General features: G+C 38.6%; 1 protein-coding gene across 10 annotated transcripts in view; it reads left to right on the forward strand.

Annotated features, from left to right (window-relative positions):
* Positions 1–25,823, forward strand: part of ADAMDEC1 (ADAM like decysin 1) — a 44,473-nt gene extending 18,650 nt beyond the window's left edge. For 7 of the 10 annotated variants that reach the window (XM_055295722.2, XM_055295726.2, XM_055295724.2 and 4 more), the window contains 2 exons: positions 366–451; positions 1,652–1,827. In XM_055295722.2, the coding sequence (XP_055151697.1) occupies positions 366–451; positions 1,652–1,658 (93 nt within the window). In that variant the 3' untranslated portion in view covers positions 1,659–1,827. Of the gene's footprint in view, positions 1–365; positions 456–1,651; positions 1,828–1,871; positions 2,343–25,706 lie in introns of those variants that run through there. The other 3 variants (XR_008660547.1, XR_008660548.2, XM_055295730.2) reach the window with 3 other exon arrangements.
* Positions 25,824–26,339: the final 516 nt, after the last annotated feature.

Consider the following 26,339-nt stretch of genomic DNA (forward strand, 5'->3'; position numbering starts at 1 on the left):
TATATAAAGCTCTTCATGGAGTTCCTGCACTTTTGCAAGGCTTTCTAAATTATTTTCATATTTTTCTTTCTGCTGTATGTTCGATTTTTTTTAGTTTGGACTTACACATCATACATCTAGACAAAATTTATTTTTGCAAAATTCTTGAATAATTCTATTTCCCACCTTTTGAGAAGTAGTCTTCATTGCTGATATTTTGTTTTCTATTTTTCAATGTCCTTGGTCATTTTCACTGGAATTTGCCTATCAGAGTAATTTAGCCTAAAAAGTAAACTTTCATTGCCATCTTGTGCCAGAATTCTACCACCTAGTCTATGGGAAGACAATGTTGAACCATCTTTTTCCATTGTGTGTGTGCTTTGAAGGAATGTACCAGTCTCTGCTGCGAAGCCCGAACATGTAAACTGAAGCCTGGAACTGATTGTGGAGGAGACGCTCCAAACCATACCACGTAAGACCTTTTGTTTTCTTTGTTCCAAAACGTTTTCTCACCTTTATTTCAGATTCGAGAAAAATATGCCACTGGGTTCTATAATACACTAAAACACAATGTATTTTATATTTTTCAAACGACTCAATTTTGGCGAGGAAAACTAGCAACCATTATGAGCATGACTAAGGATTGTAGACAAACACTCATGAGAAAGTAGCTACTTTGAAATCTGTGAGATTAGGGCTGCTGGAATCTAGGCCAAAAACTGTTTAAATTCCTGTTAGAGAACGATGAGTTTAATACAAACCAAAATGAGAAAAGAAAAGTGTATTTAAAAACAGCCTCAGTTGATGAGCTCATTTTATTCTTGGTTAAAAGCTGATAGTTTTAATTTGCAAGGCTGTCAGAAAATCAATAGCATTTAAGAACATGCTATAAGATTTGACAATTTTACTCGCTTTAAAGTGTCTCAATGAGTCATAATCCAGGTAGTAGTTCTGTGTCTTATACAATCCTATGTGAGTTGGGCTAGGGAACCCAATTACTTGGAAAATGGTACTTGTTTCAGTGAAAAATAACCTCTAAATATAAAAATGGCAACAAGAAAAATCGAAAATAGGGGAAAGACTCAGGATACATTTTCTTTACTCCCCATCCTGATTCTTTTCTGGAATTGAAACTGCAGAGACAGTATAAAGAAAATAATTGACTCAAACACCATCAATTAACATTTCATTGGGAATGGATGGGCAAGGTCAAAGATAAGGACCAACGCTTGTTTATTTACCAAGCACCGTTTAATACAGCCTACATGAATCATGGAGTGAATCCACTCTGCAGGGAATTCTGGAAATTGTGCCCAGGCCAGAAACATAGCATCACAAAAGAAAAAAAATCATTCAGCTATTTAGGGGCTTGGAACCCTAGGTGAACATGCCCCTTACTGTTCAAGATAGGCAATTTATACCACGGAAGAAAATTGGAGGTGGACTCAGGAAACTAAAATTCTAGTCTTTTCTGTCAAAAACTAGCTGTGGGACTTTAAGTCCAGATAAATTAGTTTTTTTCACTCATAAAATATAGCTAATGGTATAGTCTCTTAAATAATATGAATTGTTATTCACATAATTTAAATTCTATACATTTTTATCATTATTACATAATATTTTATAACTTGTAATAACCCTGGCTTCCAAACTTTATTTTTCCTTCAATCAGAGAGTGAATCCAAAAGTCTACTTCACTGAGATGCTACCTTGCCAGGACAAGAACCAAGAACTCTAACTGTCCCAGGAATCTCGTGAATTTTCACCCATAATGGTCTTTCACTTGTCATTCTACTTTCTATATTGTTATCAGTCCAGGAAACAGGTAAACAGATGTACTTAGAGACGCTGGCTGTTTGTTTAGGCCTAATCTTTCATGTTTTTTTTTAAAGATCATGAATTTGTGACTTAGTTCTGCCCTTTGGAGAACAAAAGAAAGTAGTCTTCCATCAAAGCACCTTAAAATGCACTGGTGAACTATTCAGAGTGAACACTCCAGAATTGTTAAATTACAAGTACTATGTTTAACACTTCTTTCATCTTACTAGTATGGCCTATAAAAATAATACCACTTGATAGGCGAAGGCTTTGGCAATAGAAAGAAGAATAGAATTCAGGTTTTATGTTATTCCTGTGTGTTCACTTTGCCTTGCTCGTGAAAGTGCAGTATTTTTCTATATCAAGAATGATTAAATGTAAATATTTTTCATTCTATCATGTATATCCTATTCACACATCTCCTTCATCATCATATATGAAGTTTATTTTGAGGAGTCTACATTGCTTACATTTTAATTGAGCCAGCAAAGAAGGCTTAATGATTTAATGAACCATAATGTCAATAAAAACACAACTTTTGAGGCTTTTCTGTGTGGTCATTTTCAAAACTGGGAATTTTCAAGCTTCTCTGTAGGTTTGTGTTAGGTGCTGAAGCCTCATATCATTGGAAAATCATCGCTCTGGTAATTTGATAATACTGTCACAGATAGCCAAGCAATGCTATATGGATATGAGAAAAGGAGGTCGTATCATCTTTTCATGCCCAAAATGGCATGATGTGAGGCCAGTCACACAGGAAGACTAGGCTTCTTCCTGAGGTTTCTTTCTCTAAATAAGTTTTAACAATTAATGAAAGTTACCTAAATTTCCACAGATGCCTATGCTGGCAGACTAGAAACTTAGACATATTTTTAAAGATTGGGCTTTGAAACCAAGGGCCTTCTGGGATGCCCTGCATGCTGGTGTTGGCCATCTCCCCCTTCACGGCCTCGATGTCATCGATGGGCTGGCACTGCCAGTGTTTCCTGTGAAGCTGTGTGCCAGGTGTGCGTGTCAGCCCTGCTGCAGCCCCAGGATATGCCTTGCCAAGATCTCCACTGCCCACGGGTTTGATAGGAACTTCCAGCCAATTCTTCGAAGGAAAAAGGGCTTCTTAGGGCATCCTTTCCACCCCACCCCCAACCCCTGACCTTGTGCTCAGGTAGAGGCTTCTTACAGCAAAACTGACTGAGCTGCAGGGATTAAAATCAGTGGCATGCTGGAGACTTCTAGTACAGGCTTGTGAACGTCAACTGTTAAACTTTAAGGAATATTGTGAGCTGGTTGCTAAACACAGCCACTACTGAAACCCAACCTGTATAAATTCATAATTAAATAAATTCTAGCAAAAGCAAAGGAAATACTCAAAACCTATCACTGCCTGTTCTACTACATTTGACTCGTCTAAGCTCTATGGTTATTTAACTCTAACATAGTTATGTGATGGAAATCCTATATAACTGTGTGCTACTGACACCTCTTCCCTACTGTCTGACCAGTGATATCACGTTGCAGTGGTATATGATAGGAGAACTTTAGCACAGAGTAGCCAAATGCTACAAATCGAGGTTTGATTGTTTTATTTATTGTCTATACTTAAGAAAGTGATGGAGTTTTAACTTAAAAGTAAGTCTTGTTTATAGCAATTAAAATGTGAAAGCATAGAATTTTGAAAGGATGTTTTTTCATTATTTGAAAACTATCATCCAACTCAATAGTCACTCATGCTTTTAATGAATGAGTGAAATTCCAATATGTCTTTATTCTTTCAATTTTACTCACTGATGTAAGCAAAAATATCAACCAAAATGTTGGAACTATACTCATTCATTGTTTGCCACCACAGTTTGGCTAAGGCATAATAGTTCAACAGAAACCAATGAAAGCATTCTGTTAAAATCAATTGCCTGTTTGGAATTATAGTAATATTGTATTTTTAATTATTATTTGAAAACTGCATGCTACACAGTATATCACTGAAATTTAGAATAAACATAGGCACTTATATGTACATATCCTTTTTTTCCCCAAGAGATGGCTTTTTTTCTCAGCAATAATTATTTTTTAAATTTTTATTTGAATAATTTTGGGGGTACAGGTAGTTTTTGGTTACCTGGATAAGTTATCTAGTGATGATTTCTGAGATTCTGGTGCACCCATCACCTGAGCAGTGTACATTGTACCCATATATAGTCCTTTGTCCCTCACCCTTCTCCCAACATTTCCCCCCAAGCCCCCAAAGTCTATTTTTTTTTTTTTTTTTTTTTTTTTTTTTTGAGACGGAGTCTCGCTCTGTCGCCCAGGCTGGAGTACAGTGGCGCAGTCTCGGCTCACTGTAAGCTCTGCCTCCCGGGTTCACGCCATTCTCCTGCCTCAGCCTCTCTGAGTAGCTGGGACTACAGGCGCCCGCCACCACGCCCGGCTAATTTTTTGTATTTTTAGTAGAGACGGGTTTCACTGTGGTCTCGATCTCCTGACCTCGTGATCTGCCTGCCTCGGCCTCCCAAAGTGCTGGGATTACAAGCGTGAGCCACCGCGCCCGGCCACCCCCCAAAGTCTATTATATCATTCTTGTGCCTTTGCATCCTTATAGTTTAGCTCCCACTTATAAGCGAGATTGCACAATATTTGGTTTTCCATTTCTGGGTTACTTCACTTAGAAGAATGGCCTCTAGCTCCATCCAAGTTGCTGTAAAAGACATTATTCCTTTTTATGGCTGAGTAGTATTCCAAGGTGTATATATACCACATTTTCTTTATCCACTCATTGGGTGATGGGCATTTAGGTTGGTTCCAAAAAGGGAACACTTTTATACTGCTGGTGGGAATATAAACAAGTATAACTAGTACGAAAAACAGCATGGAGATTCCTTCAAGAATTAAAAGTAGGACTACCAGGGAGTCAGCTTTTAAAACTTTACCAGCATTCCACTGATTATAGAACCTTAAACATAAACTTTTAAAGTTCCATATGTAGCTACCTGCTCTAAGGCAGGCAAATGAATGTTATCAGGGTGGTCAGGGAATGTGGTGGGATGGATTCTATTAGCCTAAAAATATGATCACCACCCCTTCTCCACTGACTTCCTAGCCAATGAGCAAGTGTAGCTGCACAGTGTTGCCCTTCTGTCTTTCTTCCAGTGTTTTTCCTTAAAAAAAATCCCTGGTTTCTTTTTTTTTTGAAATTCACTTTGGTTAAGCTTACTCCAGTCTATTAAACATGGATTTATAGACATAAATCTCAAAAGAAAGGAGTCAGGATTCTGATTATTTTCTGCCTTAAGAGAATACTCTGCCTGATTGCTTGAGATGTTATACAGATATGGGAAGGGAGGAAATAGGGTGGATCCTTTCTAATTCTACCTGATAGCATCCAACCACTGAAATCTGGTGTATATTTTGGAGCAGAAGTGACAACTGACCCCAAGTGCTCTTAGTGTTGAAGATCCAAGCCCTTGCCTAACCCCAAATGTTCTACTCAATAAATTTCAATTTTGAAATGATTCCTCATGTGTCATGAAAAGATCCACTTTTTTAAGAAAACTGACTTAGACATGTGGGCAATTTTTAAAGGTTGTGCATAATTAACATATCACCAAATAACTAATTTAAATGAAATGTTTTCTATTGAATTTAGCATGGATCATAGAATTATTTAGGGAAAAATAGTCATTTCTTTGATAAAAGGTTGAATGCTATTTTTAGAAACCTCCAGAGGGTTGGTATGTTGGTAGACCAAACATCTGGATGGTTTGCTTTTGATGTTTGACAACATGCATACAGTTTAACAGTTAAATGTGACATGACTTTTAACATCTAGCAATTACTTTTCAAAGCACAATCGTTTGCAACCAATGCAGAAATAAAACACTATTATTCATCTGTTCAATGGATAAGTTTTTCAAAGTATTTTTGCATCTTCTATCAGTTTGATTCTTAATGAAATCAATAAGAGACATATAAGATGATAATCGTTATTATTTAAAATTTATAGGGGCAGAATCTGTGGCCAAAGAGGTTGTTACATGATTTATCTAAGGTTCTATAGAAAACTTATGGCAAACAGAGGCCAGGCACAGTGGCTTATACCTGTAATGCCAGCACTTTGAGAGGCAGAGGCGGAAGGATTGCTTGAGCTCAGGAGTTCAAGACCATCCTGGGCAGCATAGGAAGACCCTGTCTCTATAAAAGATTAAAATATTGACTCTCTGTGATGCTGAGTACCTGTGGTCCCAGCTACTTGGGAGGCTGAGGTGGGAGGATCATTTGTGCCAGGAGTTTGAGGCTGCAGTGAACCTGGAACTACACTCCAGCCTGGGCAACAGAAAGAGACACTATTTCAAAAAAAAAAAAAAAAAAAAAAAAAAAGAAAAAAACAAAAAGGAAAAGAAAGAAAAGAAAAGAAGAGAAAAAGAAAAAGAAACCTATAACACAAATTCAGAGTCCTAAAGCTAGGAATTCTACCACTTATCCTCCATTCTGATGGAATTATCTCTTGAGATGGATGAATGGCACATATTAAAGCATTCAGGAGCCGCTTTATTTGTTGATACATACAAGGTGTCATAAATCCTAAGAGGACTGAGGATGATGTTAAAAAATGAATGTGAGCTTGAAGCATGAATGCCTGCAGATAGTGCTCAGTAATTTGCTTTCTAAAGACACTGATTGCTCCTTGACCAAATTGCCTCACACTAGGAGTTCACTGTTAAAGTAAAAAATATTTAGCCTTATAATTTACATATAAAATTGAAATGTAATTAATTGGAAGAAAATTGAGTCCACACAAAGATAAACAAAATTTCCCATTTTTAGTGATTAAAAAGCACATATATTGAGTTTCTATAAACAAATAGATGTACTATATACTGGAAGCTTATTGAACACATACTGTATACTTTAGTAATGCACCTGGTGTATTATTAAATAACAAGTATAGAAGATATCTAAAGAATATTTTTTCTTCCAAACATTTTTTTAAACTTATATTTTAAGTTCAGGGGTACATGTGCAAGAAGTGCAGGTTTGTTACATAGGGAAATGTGTGTCATGGGGGTTTGTTGTACAGATTATTTCATCACCCAGGTATTACGCTCACTACCCATTAGTTGTTTTTACTCACCCTCTCCCTCCTTCCACCCTCCACCTGCCATTTGGTCCCACTGTGTTGTTTCCCTCTATGTGTACATGTGTCTCATCATTTAGCTCCCACTTATTAGTGAGAACATGCCATATTGGGTTTTCTGTTCCTGCATTAGTTTGCTAAGGATAATGGCCTCTAGCTCCATCCACATCCCTGCAAAGGACATGATCTTTTTCTTTTCTATGGCTGCATGGTATTCCATGGTGTATATGTACCAAGTTTCATTTATCCATTCTATCACTGATGAACATTTATGTTGGTTCCTTGTCTTTGCTGTTGTGAATAGTGCTGCAATGAACATACATATGTATGCATCTTTTTAATAGAATGATTTATATTCCTTTGGATACATACTCAGTAATGGTATTGCTGGGTCAAATGGTATTTCTGTCTTTAGGTCTTTGAGGAATTGCCACGCTGCCTTCCACAATGGCTGAACTAATTTACACTCCCATCAACAATTTATAAGTGTTCCTTTTTCACCACAACCTTGCCCGAATCTGTGATTTTTTTTACTTTTTAGGAGTAGTCATTCTGACTAGTGTGAGATGGTATTTCATTGTGGTTTTGATTTGCATTTCTCTAATGATCAGTGATGTTGAGCTTTTTTTCCTATGATTGTTGGCCACATCTATGTCTTCCTTTGAGAGGTGTCTGTTCATGTCTTTTGCCTACTTTTTAATGGGGTTGTTGTTTTCTTGTAAATTTGCTTAAGTTCCTTATAGACGCTGGCTATTAGACCTTTGTCCAATGCATAGTTTGCAAAAATTTTCTCCCATTCTGTAGGTTGTCTGTTTACTCTGTTGATAGTTTCTTTTGCTCTGCAGAAGCACTTTAGTTTAATTAGATCTCACTTGTCTATTTTTGATTTGTTGCAATTGCTTTTGATGTTTTTGTCATGAAATCTTTGCCTGTGCCTATATCCGGAATGATATTGCCTAGGTTGTCTTCTAGGAGTTTTATAGTTTGGGGTTTTACATTTAAGTCTTTGATCCACATTGAGTTAAATTTTGTATATGGCGTAAGGAAGGGGTCCACTTTTCAATGTTCTGCATATGGCTAGCCAGTTATCCCAGTGCTGGTTATCCCAGCAACATTTATTGAATAGGGAAACCTTTCTCCATTGCCTGTTTTTGTCATGTTTGTCAAAGATTAGATAATTGTAGGTGTGTGGTCTTATTTCTGAGTTCTCTATTCTGTTCCATTGCTCTATGTGTCTGTTCTTGTACCAGTACCATGCTGTTTTGGTTACTGTAGCCCTGTAGTATAGTCTGAAGTTGGGTAGCATGATGCCTCCAGCTTTGCATTAGAAAAATGCAGATCAAAACCACAACGAGATACCATTTTACACCAGTCAGAATGGCTACTATTAAAAAGTCAAAAAAATAACAGATCTTGGCATGGTCATTGAGAAAAAGGAATACTCATACCCTGTTGGTGGAATTATAAATTAGCTCAGACATTGTGAAAGACAGTGTGGCAATTCACCAAAGACCTAAAATACCATTAGATCCCCCAATCTCATTACTGGGTATGTACCCAAAGGATATAAATCATTCTATTATAAAGATGCATGCATGTGTATGTTCATTGCAGCACTATTCACAATAGCAAAAAGATGGAACCCACATACATGTTCATCAATGATAGAATGGATAAACAACATGTGGTACATATACACCATGGAATACTATGCAGCCATAAAAAAGAACAAGATCCTGTCCTTTGCAGGGATATGGACAGAGCTGGGAGCCATTATCCTTAGCAAACTAACACAGGAACAGAAAACCAAATATAGCATGTTCTCACTCATAAGTGGGAGTTAAATGATGAGACACATGTACACATAGAGGGAAACAACACACAGTGGGGCCAATTGGAGGGTGGAGGGTGGAAAGAGGGAGAGGATGAGTAAAAACAACTAATGGGTAGTGGGCTTAGTACCTGGGTGATGAAATAATCTGTACAACAAACCCCCATGATACAAGTTTACTTATGTAATAAGCTTGCACATCCTGCACATGTACTCCTGAACTTAAAATAAAAGTTAAAAAAATAGAATATATTTACCATGGAATACTACTCAGCCATAAGAAAAAATGAAACGATGTTTTTGCAGCAACGTGGCTGGAACCGGAGGACATTGTCTTAAGTGAAATAATTCAGAAACAGAAAACCAAATACTTCATTTTCTCACTTATAAGTGGGAGATAAATAATGTGTACAGATGGGCATAGAGTATGGAATGATAGACATTGGAGACTCAGAAGGGTGGGTGGGTGTGAGAGGGGTAGGTAATCAGAAATTACTTAATGGCTACAATGTACATTATTCTGGTGATGAACACAATAAGATCCCAGACTTCATCATTTAAAAAAAAAAAGGAAAGAAAGATGTTAGGTTTCTAACACAGTCCCAGCATTGTGTTGGGATTTAAGCACAATGGATCCTAGCACATAGGAATCTCTGTAAGCTCTCATAGCATTAGCAACTGGCCAAGAGAAAAATAGATATGAAGTGCTCTAGGGGTCACGTCATAATTTTTTAAATGTGGTTATTATCTTGGTCTAAAAACAAATTGAAAAGGAAATATGCACCCTTAATAATTAGACTAGATGAAAAGACTAATCCAACCGAGCCTTAGACATCACAGAAACCAAGGGATATGTCAGATACATGTGCATATGCATTTGTGCATACGTATGTACACGCATGTGTGTGCTTCTTCAGAGTACTCCATTGGAACAGGGAAAGATCGTGACACATCCAAGAGAAGTCTGGGAAGCCAGCTGCCCTAGAATGTCAGTGAGTGAGGATGCTGGATAAGGTCAATGCAGAGTTCAATCACCCCTGGGGAGACCTAAGAAGAGCACAGATACTGGCACGGGGCTATGGGAAGGGAGGTGGCAGCACATGGAAGATTTCACTGATCAAATTGATTTGCTGTGGATGGTGACAAATGAAGATGCAATGGAGAACTGATTAAGAGTTTGCTGATTAAAGTGGCATTGCAAAGTAGAGGGTGGAACAAAATTAGAACCAAGAAAGGACCTTCATTAAGGAAGTCATGTAGCAGTATGCTTTTGGAAAAGGAAGAAATTAAAATGTGGCCATTTAAAAAGGAAGACAAATATTTTGAGCTTTTACAGAAGTCAAGTTTGAAAGAAACACACAAAATAAATGTTGGAGGTGATGGATACTCCAATTACCCTGATTTGATCACTGCATGTTGTATACATGGATCAAAATATCACATGGACCCCCAAAATATGTAAAGCTATGATATATCAATTAAAAAATACAAAAAAGTTGAAAAAGAAGGGCATTGTATGAAAGACATGGTTTAGAAGATAATTTTGCAGGGCTGAGATTCAGAAAGTCAACACCAAATGAGAAATATCTATGAATAAGAATGTTAGAGAGGACTTTACCTGCTGTGATACACTCAAATGGAGAACAGACGAAAAGCATGGAACAAATGCTGTGTTTTAAGGGTGGTATTCTAAGGTGAACATTTAGAATCTTGTGCCAGACAATATCCCTCAATTGGACTTTCTTCCTGGAGTTTTCTTTAGAATGAGGGTTTGAGAAAAAAGGAAAAGGGTGTCCACAGGCCCAGCACCTCACCACTTAGCACATAGTATAATACCTTGCTCTCAGCTAGACACCAGAAAAATAAATAAAGAAAGGAAGAAGGAAGGAAGGAAGGAAGGAAGGAAGGAAGGAAGAAGAAAGAAAGAAAGAAAGAAAGAAAGAAAGAAAGAAAGAGAAAGAAAGAGAAAGAAAGAAAGAAAGAATGAAAGAAAGAATGAAAGAAAGAAAGAACGAACCAATGCATCATGAGAGAATGGGAGAAGAGGACTGCACACAACATCTAACTTTGTCCACCCCGAAACCTACCACCATCTAGTAACAACCGTAAATTGGCAGAATATTTCATTCTGAAATCACATTAATCTATATTGTAGTACCTCCATCTACAAAGGATAAGAGGCAGCAAGAGAGAAACCTGCAAAAAGAAGACAGAGCCCCCCTACCCATCACGGAGATTTTTTAAAAAACATAAAAAACCCAACATGCTGTTATCTTGGGTATAATAATGGTCCCAGGATACAAGAAAACAGTGAGAAATCAGAGGAAAGGGAACCTAACGAGGTTTTCATGGACATCTGGGAAGAAACTAAGAGGAAGAGTCAAGGTTTGAAAATTCAGCACTGATGAATTAAATTAGAAGTAGGCATTTAGGAGAAAAATGCAAAACTTTTCAAATATTGTGAAGAAAGCCCCTGACTGCCAGGTTGAGCGTGGTCTGGGTTCACTCACTCTCCCTCTGGGGATGCACCACACCGATTCCTGAGAGAGTTAGACTTCCTTCTTTCAACTGCATCTTCAATCACAAAAAGATAAGCAAAGCTAAATAAAGGGCTTTTCAAAAAAATAATTTTACTCTGTCCAAAAATAAAAACAAGAAATAAATACTGTGATAAAATGCAACTTAAGTAGAGTCACTTTTCCAGGGTACAGCTCTCTGACCTTAAGACAAACTCCAGGCCAAAGGACTGGCAAGTCTTTATGTATCATGCCCTGTGCCCTTTCGGCTCCTCCATTTCCAGGTAGGGAATTGCATTTTATTACCGATTTCCTAATCTTTCCTCCTCAATTCCTGATACCCTGCATTTTTAAAAATCCTGCCTGCAAGGCCTTTCCCTATAAGCTCCCAGGAAAGTCTCTGATCTCCATGGATGCCTTCCACCAGGAGCCCACTTAGCAGGTGACAGGGAAGGTGAACCCACTTCCTCAGCCCCACAGGCCTCTGTGCCCACAGAGCAGGGTGGGAGGAGAGGGCCTTCAGGACCAAGGACTTCTTGCCTTTCTTTGCCTTTGCATTTCCTCTGCATTTCTCGCGCATCAGAGGGGCTGTGATTGGTGTATAATAGGCAGGCAGAGTAGGAGATCCCTGAATCCTGGTGTGTGGACCTGACTCAGAGACAGGCCTTTGTGGGCAAAACCTAGGACCTTTTACGCCCTCGTGTGGCCATAATGTTGACAGCAGCAAAGCCCAGGTCTCCATCTTCTGTTGAATCCTAGGTGATAATATAACCCGCAGAGAATGGCTTTTTTTTTTTTTGAGACGGAGTCTCGCTCTGTCGCCCAGGCTGGAGTGCAGTGGCGCAATCTCAGCTCACTGCAAGCTCCGCCTCCCGGGTTCACGCCATTCTCCTGCCTCAGCCTCTCCGAGTAGCTGGGACTACAGGCGCCCGCCACCACGCCCGGCTAATTTTTTGTATTTTTAGTAGAGACGGGGTTTCATCGTGGTCTCGATCTCCTGACCTCGTGATCCGCCGGCCTCGGCCTCCCAAAGTGCTGGGATTACAAGCGTGAGCCACCGTGCCTGGCCACAGAATGGCTTTATTGCAGGCCTCCGGCTGTGCTGGTTGAGCCGTAAGTGAGCACATGACCGTGGCAGAGAGGAGAAACTCAGCTTCTCAGCTTCCACTGGACGTGTCCCTGAACCACAGCCTGCCCACAGCCTCTACCGTCAGCCAATATGCATGCCCTTCAGGTCACCTTAACAAACGCCGAGCTTCTTGGGCTGAAAACTGCATCCCTGGCCAAGTTTCATTCATTCAGTTCAGCAGAACCAACTCCTCCTTTGTTACCTGTTGAATGAAGAAAAAATCAATCTCTGTGTTCCACCCAAATATCTTGGTTCCACTTTTTATTTGAAACTGAATTTGAGACTAAGAGTTTGCAAGGATCCTCTTCCTTATTTATGGCTGATTTGGCCAGTGTTCAGCCTAAGAAGAATCTTGGAAGGAGAAAACATGTATGCTCTGGAAACGGTGTCTCTGGGGCACTGTTAATGTGCCTCATGAACATGCATATTCACAAGCTGAGCGCCACCAAACCACCCCAGAGAGTGACCAACAGCTTCCACAGAGACCCACAGAACTGTCACCTGGAGTCTGTGCAGGGTATGGTTGACCACAGGTTTATTGCCTCTATTCAGGAGTGCCAAAGGAAAAGGCCAAATACTAAGGAGATTCTGGCTTATTGTCCACGGATATGAAAAGAAGGGGGAAAAGGGGATTAGAGGAATCAGGGGTCCAGGTTAAAGCTTTTGTGGGCAGATCACCTGCTCCATACTGACATATCTCAGTCTTTGAACAGAAACAGACCTCCTGCCCAGACTAGCAGGCCAGGCAGGCAACCTCAGCCCAGCTGGCCAGAAAGAAGTCTGCTCAGGCCTGTCAGGTGGATTTCCAGGTAAGGGATTTTCAGGGAGTTTAGGGCTAAACTCCCTGAGTTTCATTACTAGGGCAATAACTGGCAAGATGACAATATCATCTGTTCCTCTGAAGTATTGCAATTAGTCTAACCACAGTGTCTCCTATCCTAGAGTTCATTCAACCTTTTCTATCCCCTTTCACTCAAAGAAAAAGCTACCTTCTCATTACCTTCTGATATGGTTTAGATATTTGTCCTGCCCAAATTTCTTGTTGAAATGTAATCCCCAGTGTTGGAGGTTGTTGCGGGAAGTCAGGGACCCCAAACGGAGGGACCGGCTGAAGCCATGATGGAAGAACATGGATTGTGAAGATTTTATGGACATTTATTAGTTCCCCAAATTAATACTTTTATAATTTCTTATGCCTGTCTTTACTGCAATCTCTAAACATAAATTGTAAAGATTTCATGGACACTTATCACTTCCCCAATCAATACCCTTGTGATTTCATATGCCTGTGTTTACTTTAATCTCTTAATCCTGTCAGCCGAGGAGGGTGTATATCGCCTCAGGACCCTGTAATAATTGCATTAACTGCACAAATTGTACAGCGTGTGTGTTTGAGCAATAATGAAATGTGGGCACGTTGGAAAAAGAACAGGATAACAGCAATTGTTCAGGGAATAAGAGAGATAACCTTCAACTCTGACTGCCAGTGAGCCGGGCAGAACAGAGCCATATTTCTCTTCTTTCAAAAACAAATGGGAGAAATATCGCTGAATTCTTTTTCTCAGCATGGGACATCCCTGAGAAAGAGAGTACGTGCCTGGAGGTACAGGCTTATAAACAGCCCCCCCAGGTGCGCCTGTCTCTTATGGTCGAGGCTGAAGAGATGAAATAAACTCCAGCCTCCCATAGCACTCCCAGGCTTATTAGGAAGAGGAAATTCCTGCCTAATATATTTTGATCAGACCCGTTGATCTCAAAACCCTGTCTCCTGATAAGATGTTATCAGTGACAATGGTGCCTGAAACTTCATTAGCAATTTTAATTTCGCCTCGGTCCTGTGGTCCTGTGATCTCACCCTGCCTCCACTTGCCTTGTGATATTCTGTTACCCTGTTGAGTACTTGATGTCTGTCACCCACACCTATTCGCACACTCCCTCTCATTTTGAAAATCCCTAATAAAAACTTGCTGGTTTTTGTGGCTTGTGGGGCATCACGGATCCTACCAATGCGTGATGTCTCCCCTGGATGCCCAGCTTTAAAATTTCTCTCTTTTGTACTCTGTCCCTTCATTTCTCAAGCCGGCCGACACTTAGGAAAAATAGAAAAGAACCTACGTGATTATCGGGGCAGGTTCCCCGATAGGAGGTGAGGCCTGGTGGGAGGTGTTTGGGTCATGGAGGTCGATCCCTCATGGCTTGATGAGGTCCATGATAATGAGTGAGTACTCCTCAGATCTGGCTAATAGTGTGGGGGCACCTCCTCTTCCCTCTGTCTTGCTCCTCTCTTGTTATATGAGATGCCTGTTCCTCCTTCACCTTCTGTCATGACTGTAAGCTTCCTGAGGCCTCCCCAGAAGCCAAGCAGATGCTAGCATCATGCTTCCTGTACAGCCTGAAGAACCATGAGCCAATTATACCTCTTTTCTTTATGAATTACCCAGTCTCAGATATTTCTTTACAGCAACACAAAGAGTGGCCTAGCACATCTTCTACACAATCTCCCTCCATTCTCCGTAACCTCAGCCTCAAGCCACAGATGCGGGATGGCCTGTTCCTTTGCTTTCTCCTTGATGGTTCTACTTGCAACTGCAGGCTTACCTCATTTCCCATATTTAGATAAATCTCTTGGATCATGACTACCTACCTACTGTCATTTTTGCGGATTAGAATTCCAGGCACAAGTTGTCTTATATACATTTTTCAAATATTCGAGATATGTCACATATATGTATGTAGATAGAGCATTTCCTCCCAGGCTGGGGCTTGCCTTTTCATTTTCTTAATGTCATCTTTTCAAGGTTAAAAATGTTCAATTTTGTTGAAATCCAATTTATCTTTTCTCTTTTATGCTGTATATTTACTCAGTACTAACACATCTTTTTTTCCCTCTCGGTTGATAAGAATTTCTTTTATGTTTTCTTTCATAACTTACATTCTTTTAGATTTTATATTCAGTTATATGATGTATTTCAAATTACATTTCATATATGGTGTCAGGTAAGGTCCAATGTTCATTTATTCCATATATATGGTGAGTTGGTCTAGCACCATTTACTGGAAAATAATGTATCCTGTTTTTATTGCATTGCCTTGCTACATTTGTAAAATAAAAAAGTCATTAAGAATATATGTGAGAACAAATTCTTGGCCTCTCTATTCTGTTCTATTGATTTGTATATTGATCTGGTAACCTTGCTAAACTAACTTATTCTAGTAGCTTTTATGTAGGTTCTGAATTCTGACATTGCTTTTTCTTAATATACCTTGTCTACAGGATTGTAAATCCAGGGCTCTCCATTGACTTGTCACATTATTTAGACACCGATGACTATTCCATTGTGCAGCCAGCTCAGTTATCAATTAGCCCGATTAGATCTGACCTACACATGTGTCCTGTTCTGTATTCTGAAGCTCTCCCCTAATCCTGCCATGTGATGGCCTACTGGTCCCATACTCAATAGCTTCCTGCCTGCACCCGGTTGTTGACCTGAATGTCATTCTCTCTTCTTCATCCTCCAAGTCAGAGGCATCATTTATATTTGCTTAGACAACAGTTTTAGCACAGGAATTCAATTTAGCAAATGAATCTTTCAGCTTTTACCCTGGAGGGGGCTATATCTACGTGGTGGTGCAGGGCAATATCATGTCCTTTGCTAACTGAGCGTTTAAAAGATTAATACTTTTTAACTTTAATATTATTTATTTATTCATTTGATTATTTAGTGTACTACTCCTCCCCCTGTGGGTTAAAGAGAGATACAGAAGAAATAATCAATTTGAAGAAGATGGATTTGTATCTGGGAATTTTACAGCTCAGCTACTCTGAGGACATCTTTTTGACACAGTAGATACAGACCTCATACTACAAAAGAATATTCACCAAAACAGATGTAATAATCTTAGCTAAAATGGAAGGCCCTGGGTTGAGAGCAGAGACATGAAAAACTCAATACTAAATCACTTTTTTAAAGGAAAGAAAAATCCAGACAGTACTCAATAGTAAAGTCCTCTTTAAGCATGTGAGCACAGGAAGATAAAAACTTCGGCTGAGGTCGGGTGCGGTGGCTCATGCCTGTAATCTCAGCACTGCGGTAGGCTGACGTGGGCAGACCACGAGGTCAGAAGTTCAAGATCAGTCTGGCTAACATGGTGAAACCCTGTTTCTACTAAAAATACAAAAATTAGCCGGGTGTGGTGGTGGGGGCCTGTAATCCTAGCTACTCGGGAGGCTAAGGCAGATGAATCACTTGAACCCGGAAGGCAGAGGTTGCAGTGAGCCGAGATCACAGCACTGCACTCCAGCTTGGTCAACAGTTGAGCAAGACTCCAACTCAAAAAAAAAAAAAAAATGGGTTAAATGCTGGGAAATGAACTTTCTCATGGCCTGCTAGGCAACTATCACCAGCTAGAGATTGTTAGTGGTTGTGTTTTCTCTGCGTTTTTTGAGTTTCCTCTATGGCCCTAGATCAGGACAATAGGCATCTATTATAAGCTCCGATTACAAAGAGCAGAGAGAATTATTTATTTCCCTGCTAATTACTCTATAAACGTTAAAGTTGAAAGAAAGAGTACCACCTCCTGTATCCATCAGCAAATAGCACCGTGCCTACCACCATCCTTTACCATTCAGGCCCCGCTGCCTCAAAATCCTCCATTGTTGTCATGAGTCATTGACCAGCATGGGCAATGGCACCTTCCAGAGTTAGCCTCTGTGCAAAGAAAGCAGAACTGGGCAGAGAGACACCTGGCAAAATGGAAAGCATTGGCAGGGATGTGTGACTCACTGGGTACCTTCCAAATAGCATGTGGTTGGTTACCATATTTCAAGTGCTTTCACATTTTAACATATATGAAATTGGGATACTGCTTGTAGTGTATATGTATGTAGATTTTTTGTACATATACATACACACATAGAAACACATACACTTTATAAGGTAGTGTTCCCCTTTTTCCCCTCAAAAAGTATGATGAAATAGATGCAGTCTATTCCATGTCTATTCCAGCATGATATCTGTGAATGGAGGAAATGCACTCATTACCACAGCCTTCGTAATATGTTAATAATACTAACCGAATGAGTCTGTATTTTTAGGTGTTCTGTGGCTTGCTTTTTTGCATTAGGAAATCTTGCAGCTTGCTTCTCTTTTATTAGGCAATTGTGACACCTGCTGTCAGAAACAAAGAACTTACCCTCTTCTCAAAAGCAGGCCTTTTCTATGGAAAAGAAAGAAACATTGCTAGATGAAAACTTTTGGGGTATGATGAGCAAATAAGTTTTTTTTTTTTTTCCTGACCGTTTAAAGTCCAGTATTAAGCAAATTGTTTAAAGTCCAGTATTAAGCAGGTAGCATTTTTCATTGAAACATTCTAAACAGCCCCAAACCTGTGTCTCTACCTCCCCATTGCTGGCTTTTTCCCTGAAGATGTGGTGGTGAGCCATTTAGAGACTGATAGTTTGGACTAATATTTGCAGGCATCTAACCAACCTATGGGCAGGTAGGTAGCACTTTTTTCTAGTTTCTAGCTACCTACGTACGTTTGCCTCATATCTCCTTTTTGGAGATATGACTTTATTAAGGTATAATTTATATACAAAATCATGCTGCTATAAAGACACATGCACACGTATGTTTATTGCGGCACTATTCACAATAGCAAAGAGTTGGAACCAACCCAAATGTCCAACAACGATAGACTGGATTAAGAAAATGTGGCACATATACACCATGGAATACTATGCAGCCATAAAAAATGATGAGTTCGTGTCCTTTGTAGGGACATGGATGAAACTGGAAAACATCATTCTCAGTAAACTATCGCAAGGACAAAAAACCAAACACCGCATGTTCTCACTCATAGGTGGGAATTGAACAATGAGAACTCATGGACACAGGAAGGGGAACATCACGCTCCGGGGACTGTTGTGGGGTCGGGGGAGGGGGGAGGGACAGCATTAGGAGATACACCTAATGCTAAATGACGAGTTAATGGGTGCAGGAAATCAACATGGCACATGGATACATATGTAACAAACCTGCACATTGTGCACATGTACCCTAAAACCCTAAAGTATAATAAAAAAAAAAAAGAAAAAAAAAAAAAAGAAAAAAAAAAATGCACTTACTTTAAGGGCACAGTTCAATGAATTTTAACAAACGTAACAGTTTCTACAATCATAATATAAAGCATTTCCATTACCCATTCCTTTATGCCCCTTCCTTGTCAGCCCCAACTTCACCCTGGGTCCCAGGCAATCACTGATCCGCTATCACTATAAATTAAGTTTGTCTTTTCTAGCGTCAAGCAAAGGGAATCATCCCGAATGCATGTTTTGTGCCCAGCATCCTTCACTCAGCGTAACGTTTAACAGGTTCATTTATTGTTTCAGTTACTATTGCTGCATAACTAGTCACCTCAAACTCAGTGGCAGGGAACAATCATTTTAGCATGTTCATTGATCCCATAGGTCAGACTTTCATCAGGCCACAATAGCGACAGCTCTGTGATATGTAGGGCCTCAGCTGGGAATATGGGCAGACTAAGGGTGAATAAATGCTTGGGTGCCAGTGTAATGGGGGTGTTTTCACTCACGTGCCTAAGGATTGATGCTAATTACTGGTAGAGACCTCAAAGGCATGTATGGACTGGAACACTTGTATGTCTTCTCACAGCTTCACGGTCTCAGAATAGTGAGAATCACTGCATGGTAGGTCAGGATTCCAGGCAGAAGCCATTTGGCTTTTTCTGACCTAGTCATGGAGGTTACGTAGTGTCAGTTTGGTTGGGTTATGTTGCTTTTAAGTACATTATCACAGTCAGTGTAGATTTAAGGGAAGACCCAAACAATTTGACAAAGGATCTGTGCATATATATTAAAGCTGCCACATTATTTAATTGTACCGGAATCATTTTTTAAAAATCATTTTTAATGATTTTTTAAGAAATCATCTTTTAACTGTTCATGGGTAGTTAGGGAGTTTCCGGTTTTTGGCTATTATGAATATAACTGTAATGAACATTTGTGTACAAGTCTTTGTGTGGGCATATATTTTCATTTCTCAGAGTAAATACCAAGAGTAAAATTTCTAGGCCATATGGCAATATATATTTAACTTTATAAGAAACTGACAAAATGTTTTCTAGAATGATGTCACTTTACATCCCCGACAGCCATATGTGAGAATTCAAGTTGCTTTACATTTTCAACAACGGTTAGTATTGTCAGTTTTTTCAAATTTTAGTCATTCAACTGTATATATAATGTTATCTCATTGTAATTTTAACTTTCATTTCCTTGATGACTAATGTCATTGAGCGCAGTTTTGAATGCTTATTGGCACAAATGTGTTGCAATCATTTGCTTGTCTTTAATGAGTTATTTGTCCTATTATTGAATGATTGCAGTTCTTTACATATTCCCAATACAAGTTCTTTGTTAGATAGACACACTACACAAATATTCCCAGGCTATTGTTTTTTCCTGTTCATTTTCTTAATGTTGTCTTTCCAAGAAGTTTTTGATGAAGTCTAAATAATTTTTTTCTTTTGTGTCTTATTTTCTCTGTACTAAGAAATCTTTGCATCTCTTTGGTTGCTAAGATTTTCTCCTATATTTTCTTCCAGAATTGTATTGTTTTAGCTCTTACATTAGATTTATGATGCATTTCCAGTTAATTTTTATGCATGATGATAGATATGGTTTAATGTTCATCTTTTCCATTCCTATGTCCAGTAATTCTAGCACCGTTAATTGAAAAAAGTATCCTTCCCTCATTGAATTACCTTTGTACATTTGCAAAAATAATTAGTGAGCACAGACATGAGAGTCCATTTCTGTCCTCCTTATTCTGTTCCATTGATCTGTATGTCAATGTTTTGGATGTTTTGGCCTTGTTGAACTAATTTATTAGTTTCAATGGCTTTTTTTTAGAATCTTTAGAATTTTCTACATACAATATCATGCTGTCTGCAAATAAAGAGATTTTCACTAAAGGTGTACTAATGAATACACCTTTTATTCTTTTTCTTATTGTATCACAATATTAGGTACTCTAGAAAAATATTTAGTAGAATTGTTGAGAATGAATATCCTTGTCTTGTATTTGATCTTATGGGGGAAACATTCGCTCATTCACGATAAAGCAAGCTTTCTCAATCTCATATGGAGGAGGTAGACATATGGAGCTAGATAATTCTTCATTGTGCAAGGGGCTGTCTTGTGTATTACAGGATATTTTGCAGCACTTCAGGCTTCTACTCACTAAACACAAGTGGAACGTCATCCTCCACCCTAACTGTGACAAGCAAACCTGTCTCCAAACATTGTCAAAAGTTCCATATGGGCAAAAGTCGCTCCCAGTTGAGCAACATTGCTATGAAGTGTGATTTTAACTGTAGGTTTTATGGAGATGCACCTTACTAGGTTGAGAAATTTCTCCTCCATTTCTAGTTTCCTGAGAACTTTTATCATCAATGGGTTTAGAGCTTTCTCAAAGGATTTTATTGTTATAGTAAGTCATATGATTTTGAAGCGGCATTGCTGTCTGGGGTAAATACCCAAAATTCATCTGCTCACACCAGGGAAATCGAGGATGTGAACACAAAAGAAGTGAGTTTAAGAGCAGAGGTTTAGTGGGCAAAAGAAAGAGAAGAGCTCTCTCTCTTACAGAGAGAAAGGGGTTCTTGAGTGCGTCTTCTGGTTCTGTGGTGAAATGCATGGGGTTTTATAGATGGGCTTCAGGAGGCAGTGTCTGATTTACATAGAGCCCAAAAGATTGGTTGGGTCAGGTGTGCCATTCACATAGCGCAAAGAAGCTGACGGTCCTACCCTAATCTTTTATTATGAAGATGGGGTCTCTACCTGGCTGTTACCATGTTGCCTGCCCTTTTTTTTTTTTTTTTTCCTGCAGTGTCTCCTGCTTTGGCCTAGGCTGTAGTATAGTGGTGTGATCTTGATTCACTGCAACCTCAGCCTCCCAGGTTGAATCGATTCTCCTGCCTCAGCCTCCCTAGTAGCTGGGATTACAGGTGCTTGCCACCACGCCCAGCCAATTTTTGTATTTTTAGTAGAGGCGGGGTTTCACCACATAGGCCACGCTGGTCTCGAACTCCTCACCTCAGATGATCCGCCAGCCTGGGCCTCCCAAAGTGCTGGGATTACAGGTGTGAGCCACCGCACCCAGCCTGCCTGTCTTTTTACTGTACACGTGGCAACAAAGAAAACCGAAGAGGGAACCTCCATTTTGAACATGCCTGCCCCCAGGTAGCCTTTTCCTATTGGCACAGTTGCCGGCATTCACCTATACAAGCTTCCAGCTTGCTTATTTATATCTACAGCTCAATTTTACAGGCTGCTGTTTGTTAGAAAAGAAATTATTTGGAGGAGAAGACACGGTTTGGTTTTTGGCCTCAGCAATAACACCACACATCTACAACCATCTGATCTTTGACAAACCTGACAAAAACAAGTAATGGGGAAAGGATTCCCTATTTTATAAATGGTGTTGGGAAAACTGGCTAGCCATATGCAGAAAGCTGAAACAGGATCCCTTTCTTACACTTTATACAAAAATTAACTCAAGATGGATTAAAGACTTAAATGTAAGACCTAAAACCATAAAAACCCTAGAAGAAAACCTAGGCAATACCATTCAGGACATAGGCATGGGCAAAGACTTCATGACTAAAACACCAAAGGCAATGGCAACAGAAGCCAACATTGACAAATGGGATCTAATTAAACTAAAGAACTTGTGCACAGCAGAAGAAACTATCATCAGAGTGAAAAGGCAACCTACAGAATGGGAGAACATTTTTGCAATCTATACATCTGGACAAAGGGTTAACATCCAGAATCTACGAAGAACTTAAACACATTTACAAGAAAAAAACAAACAACGCCATCAAAAAGTGGGTGAAGGATGTGAACAGACACTTCTCAAAAGAAGACATTTATGCGGCCAACAAACATATGAAAAAAAGCTCATCATCACTGGTCATTAGAGAAATGCAAATAAAAACCACAATGAGATACTATCTCATGCCAGTTAGAATGGCTGTCATTAAAAAGTCAGGAAACAACAGATGCTGGAGAGGATGTAGAGAAATAGGATCGCTTTTACACTGTTGGTGGGAGTGTAAATTAGTTCAACCATTGTGGAAGACAGTGTGGCGATTCCTCAAGGATCTAGAATTAGAAATACCATTTGACCCAGCAGTCCCATTAGTGGTTATATACCCAAAGGATTATAAATCATTCTACTATAAAGACACATGCACACACATGTTTACTGCGGCACCGTTCACAATAGCAAAGACTTGGAACCACCCCAAATGCCCGTGAATGATAGACTGGATAAAGAAAATGTGGCACATATACACCATGGAATACTATGCAGCCATAAAAAAGAATGAGTTTATGTTCTTTACAGGGATATGCATGAAACTAGAAACTTCATTCTCAGCATCATACACGGGGGCCTGTGGTGGGGTGTGGGCCTGGGGGAGGGATAGCATTAGGAGAAATACCTAATGTAGATGACAGGTTGATGGGTGCAGCAAACCACCATGGCACGTGTGTACCTGTGAAACAAACCTGCATGTTCTGCACACGTACCCCAGAACTTAAGTATAATAAAAAAAAAAAAGATATTATTTGAGGGCTGCTTTTTATTAAAAGGAAAATCTTACCAAGAACTCTTACCCTTCCTATATGCCTAAATAATTTATTTCTAGCTCCTGTATCAGTTTCTCTTTCTTAATGATGAAATGTAGGGGTTAATTTTTGAATGTTATTCCAAATTTGTATTTCTAGGGTAAGCTCCACCTGATCATATTATTCATTCATATATTACTATATTTCATTTATTTATATTTTTAACTATTTTCTTGCTCTCTTCATAAGAGATAAGCCAACCATTTTTTAAAAATGTTTTTGTATGGTTTTGGCAATAGGTTAACTCTGATCTCAAAATGTAATTGTGAACATTTTCCTTCATGCTCAAAATTTTAGAAGAGTGCATGTAGAATTCTTAAGATACTGGCAGGAATTTCACCAAGGAAGTTATCTGGGTCTTGAGTTTGCATTGTGGGAAGGTTTAAAACTACAAATTCCATTTTTCTGGTGGCTAAATCTCTTCAGATTTTCTATATCTTGTTTAATTTGTTTTAATAACTTGAATCTCTTAAGGAATTTCCCATTTGATGTAGATTTTAAATATTTATTAGCATAAAGCGGTGCTGATCATAATCTCAAACACTTACCCGACAGTGTTGCTAGTCGATCACCAGTATTGTTTCCACCAAATTTGTGGTCTGTATATGAGGATATGTGAAAGTCCATTTCACGAAACAACATAGAAGCATGGCAGAGAAGGTAGGAAAGTTCAATAGGAAATGCCAACACTGGTGCACATCAATTCACAGAAAAATTTCAGAAAGAACACAGCCATATAGAAAACGAATGTGAATGTGCTTTCCAAAAGCTATGCCCTAAGAGAAAAAAAAGCAGGTATTCATCATTATGCAAGACTTCAAAATATAGTTAATGATCGTAAAAGTCAGTCAGTTCTTAGGAACTACTTCTGTTCCCACCATAATCTGTCTCTGTAGTATACTTTTTCACATGTCCAATTTTTCTATTTAGTTTTTTCACCTCTGTTTTAAATGGTCAGTGTTAGTTTTTACAATTTGCTATGCTATGTATTTCATTATTACATCATTTCCAACACTAAAGGTGTAAATTGTGTAAAGGCTTTTAGAAAGTTTTTATATCTAAAATCTATCTAATCCATAGAAACATAAAAACATTTTCTCCATATTCCACAGAAATATAAAAGTAAGATCATAAAACCTATATTTACAAGAAAAATAGGTTAAAGTAGCACCAGGTAAAGTTCTTAAAATTCTCTTTTTTAGTAAATCCCATAGATCAACTAGTTTTCTAGTTAATTAATTCTCCCCGTAGGGTAAAACACATTCACATGTAGGCCTGCGCATGTACACATGTAGAAAACAAATGAAAAAAATAAATTCATTATTTTTACTAAAAAAGGTGACTATATTGTTTTATGTTTCTGTTTTACTTTCATCTGGGAAATTAAAATAAGCTTCACAGAATTAGAGAATCAAAATAGTTTGTTGTAAATTAGGAGGAAACATTCATTTTATTGACCTAAAATGTCCTCTCGGTAATTTTACTCTTCGGATAAAGTGCTTTTTCTCAGGGCATGCGGTTGAAGTCAGATTTCATTATTAGAAAAAGAGCAATTTAGAGCTAGAAAATAACTTCAATATCTAACAGCCTTAATGGATTTAAAGCTAATTTTAGAAAAAGGTATATTTAGGACACATATTGATTCCTAGTGCTGATTAAGTTCATGTTTCTTCAGAAGTATATATTGCCAGTTACCACTCTATTTTCCTATTACCTAAATGAGACCTTCTAACTGCTCTGAATCGTAAGTCTTGGCAAGAAATAGACACTTGGTATTTTTTTTAAAAAAAGTTATTTACTTTTGATAGAGTTAGTGTGATATCCTGAAAAACAATTGGATTTTTAGGACATAGACTCAGGAATCCTTATTCTGCCACTTACTATCTGTGTGAATTTAAAAAGGAGAATTAGTTTACTTATCTATAAAATTACCGCCGCATCCTCCCATTTTAAAGGTGAGCACATAGGATAGGCAAGCCCTGGATAAAGCATGGTTATGTTTTGCCATCTTTGGAAGGTTTAATAGAGATTGCTTAGCAGTATGTGTGAGACACAGTAAGCATTCAGCAAATGGAAGGTAATATTAGTAACTATCAATAATAGAAATGTTTTTTCTCTTTGTTCAATCGCAGATGTAATGTCACAGCTCTGCTGATTTCCTACCGCACCATTATCTCCCTGACCTAAACCAGTAGCCCAGGACACATGAGCACCTTTCTTTAAGTCCACTTTTTGGGGCCTACATTCTTTTGTGTCACATGTACTGACACAGTCCTTTACACACGCTAAACAAAGATTTCAACAAAGAGGGGTGCCCCAATGTCTAGGTAAAGAATTTCCAGAAGCTTTATTATGAGGTTGGATATTAAAGAGACAAACTTGGCTTTTTCTAAAACAAAATATATCATTAAATTACACAGTAGGTCAAACAAATTATCTTTGTTTCTTGCTTTGTCTTTTCTTGCTCTTCTATTTACGTGTGTTTATGTGTTTGCACATGCATGTATCTGAATGTACATGTGCAGTGCTCTGTTACTTTTACTGTTTGAGAGGCCTTCTATACATCTTCGTTCTTCTAATTTCCATTTCAGTTCTTCTTAAGAGCTCTTGTCAGCAAAATGTGATGCAGTAAACCTCTGGGGACAACAGATACTTCAAGCCAGAAGTACATCCTTAAGAAAATGATTCCTCTTTCTCTCCACCTGCCTTCTTGTAATATAATAATGAGTTATAACTGCAGTTGTATAATTGGTAGAAAATCTATTTTAGAAGGAATATGATTTGTTTATGCTCCATGTTTATTTCCTTGGAGTTTAATCTACTTAGCATTACTTTTTTTGGGGGGCCAAAACCTGGCCCAGAATCTGGTCGCCCTAAATAAATACTATTGAATATTTTTATCTTGAGTGGTTCAAAAATCTCCGCAAATTTAAAATGCTTACAAAAAAATGGAAAATAACACTAACATAAAAAAAATCGCTTAAGCCAGAGGTTGATATACATTTTCTGTAAAGGCCAGATAGTATGTACATATTTTAGATCTCACAGGCCATATGGTTTCTCTTGCAACAATGTTGCTATTGTATCATGAAAGCAGCCACAGACAAGTAGACATGGCTATGTTCCAATAAAACTTTATTTATAAAACTTGCTGTGTTCCATATATTGCAGTATCCTTTCCCCTTAAGAAATGCAATGGCTGTCATTTTATTTCTTAGTTTTGG

Source organism: Symphalangus syndactylus, chromosome 10, assembly GCF_028878055.3.
Source record: "Symphalangus syndactylus isolate Jambi chromosome 10, NHGRI_mSymSyn1-v2.1_pri, whole genome shotgun sequence".
In the NCBI taxonomy this organism is placed as follows: domain Eukaryota; kingdom Metazoa; phylum Chordata; class Mammalia; order Primates; family Hylobatidae; genus Symphalangus; species Symphalangus syndactylus.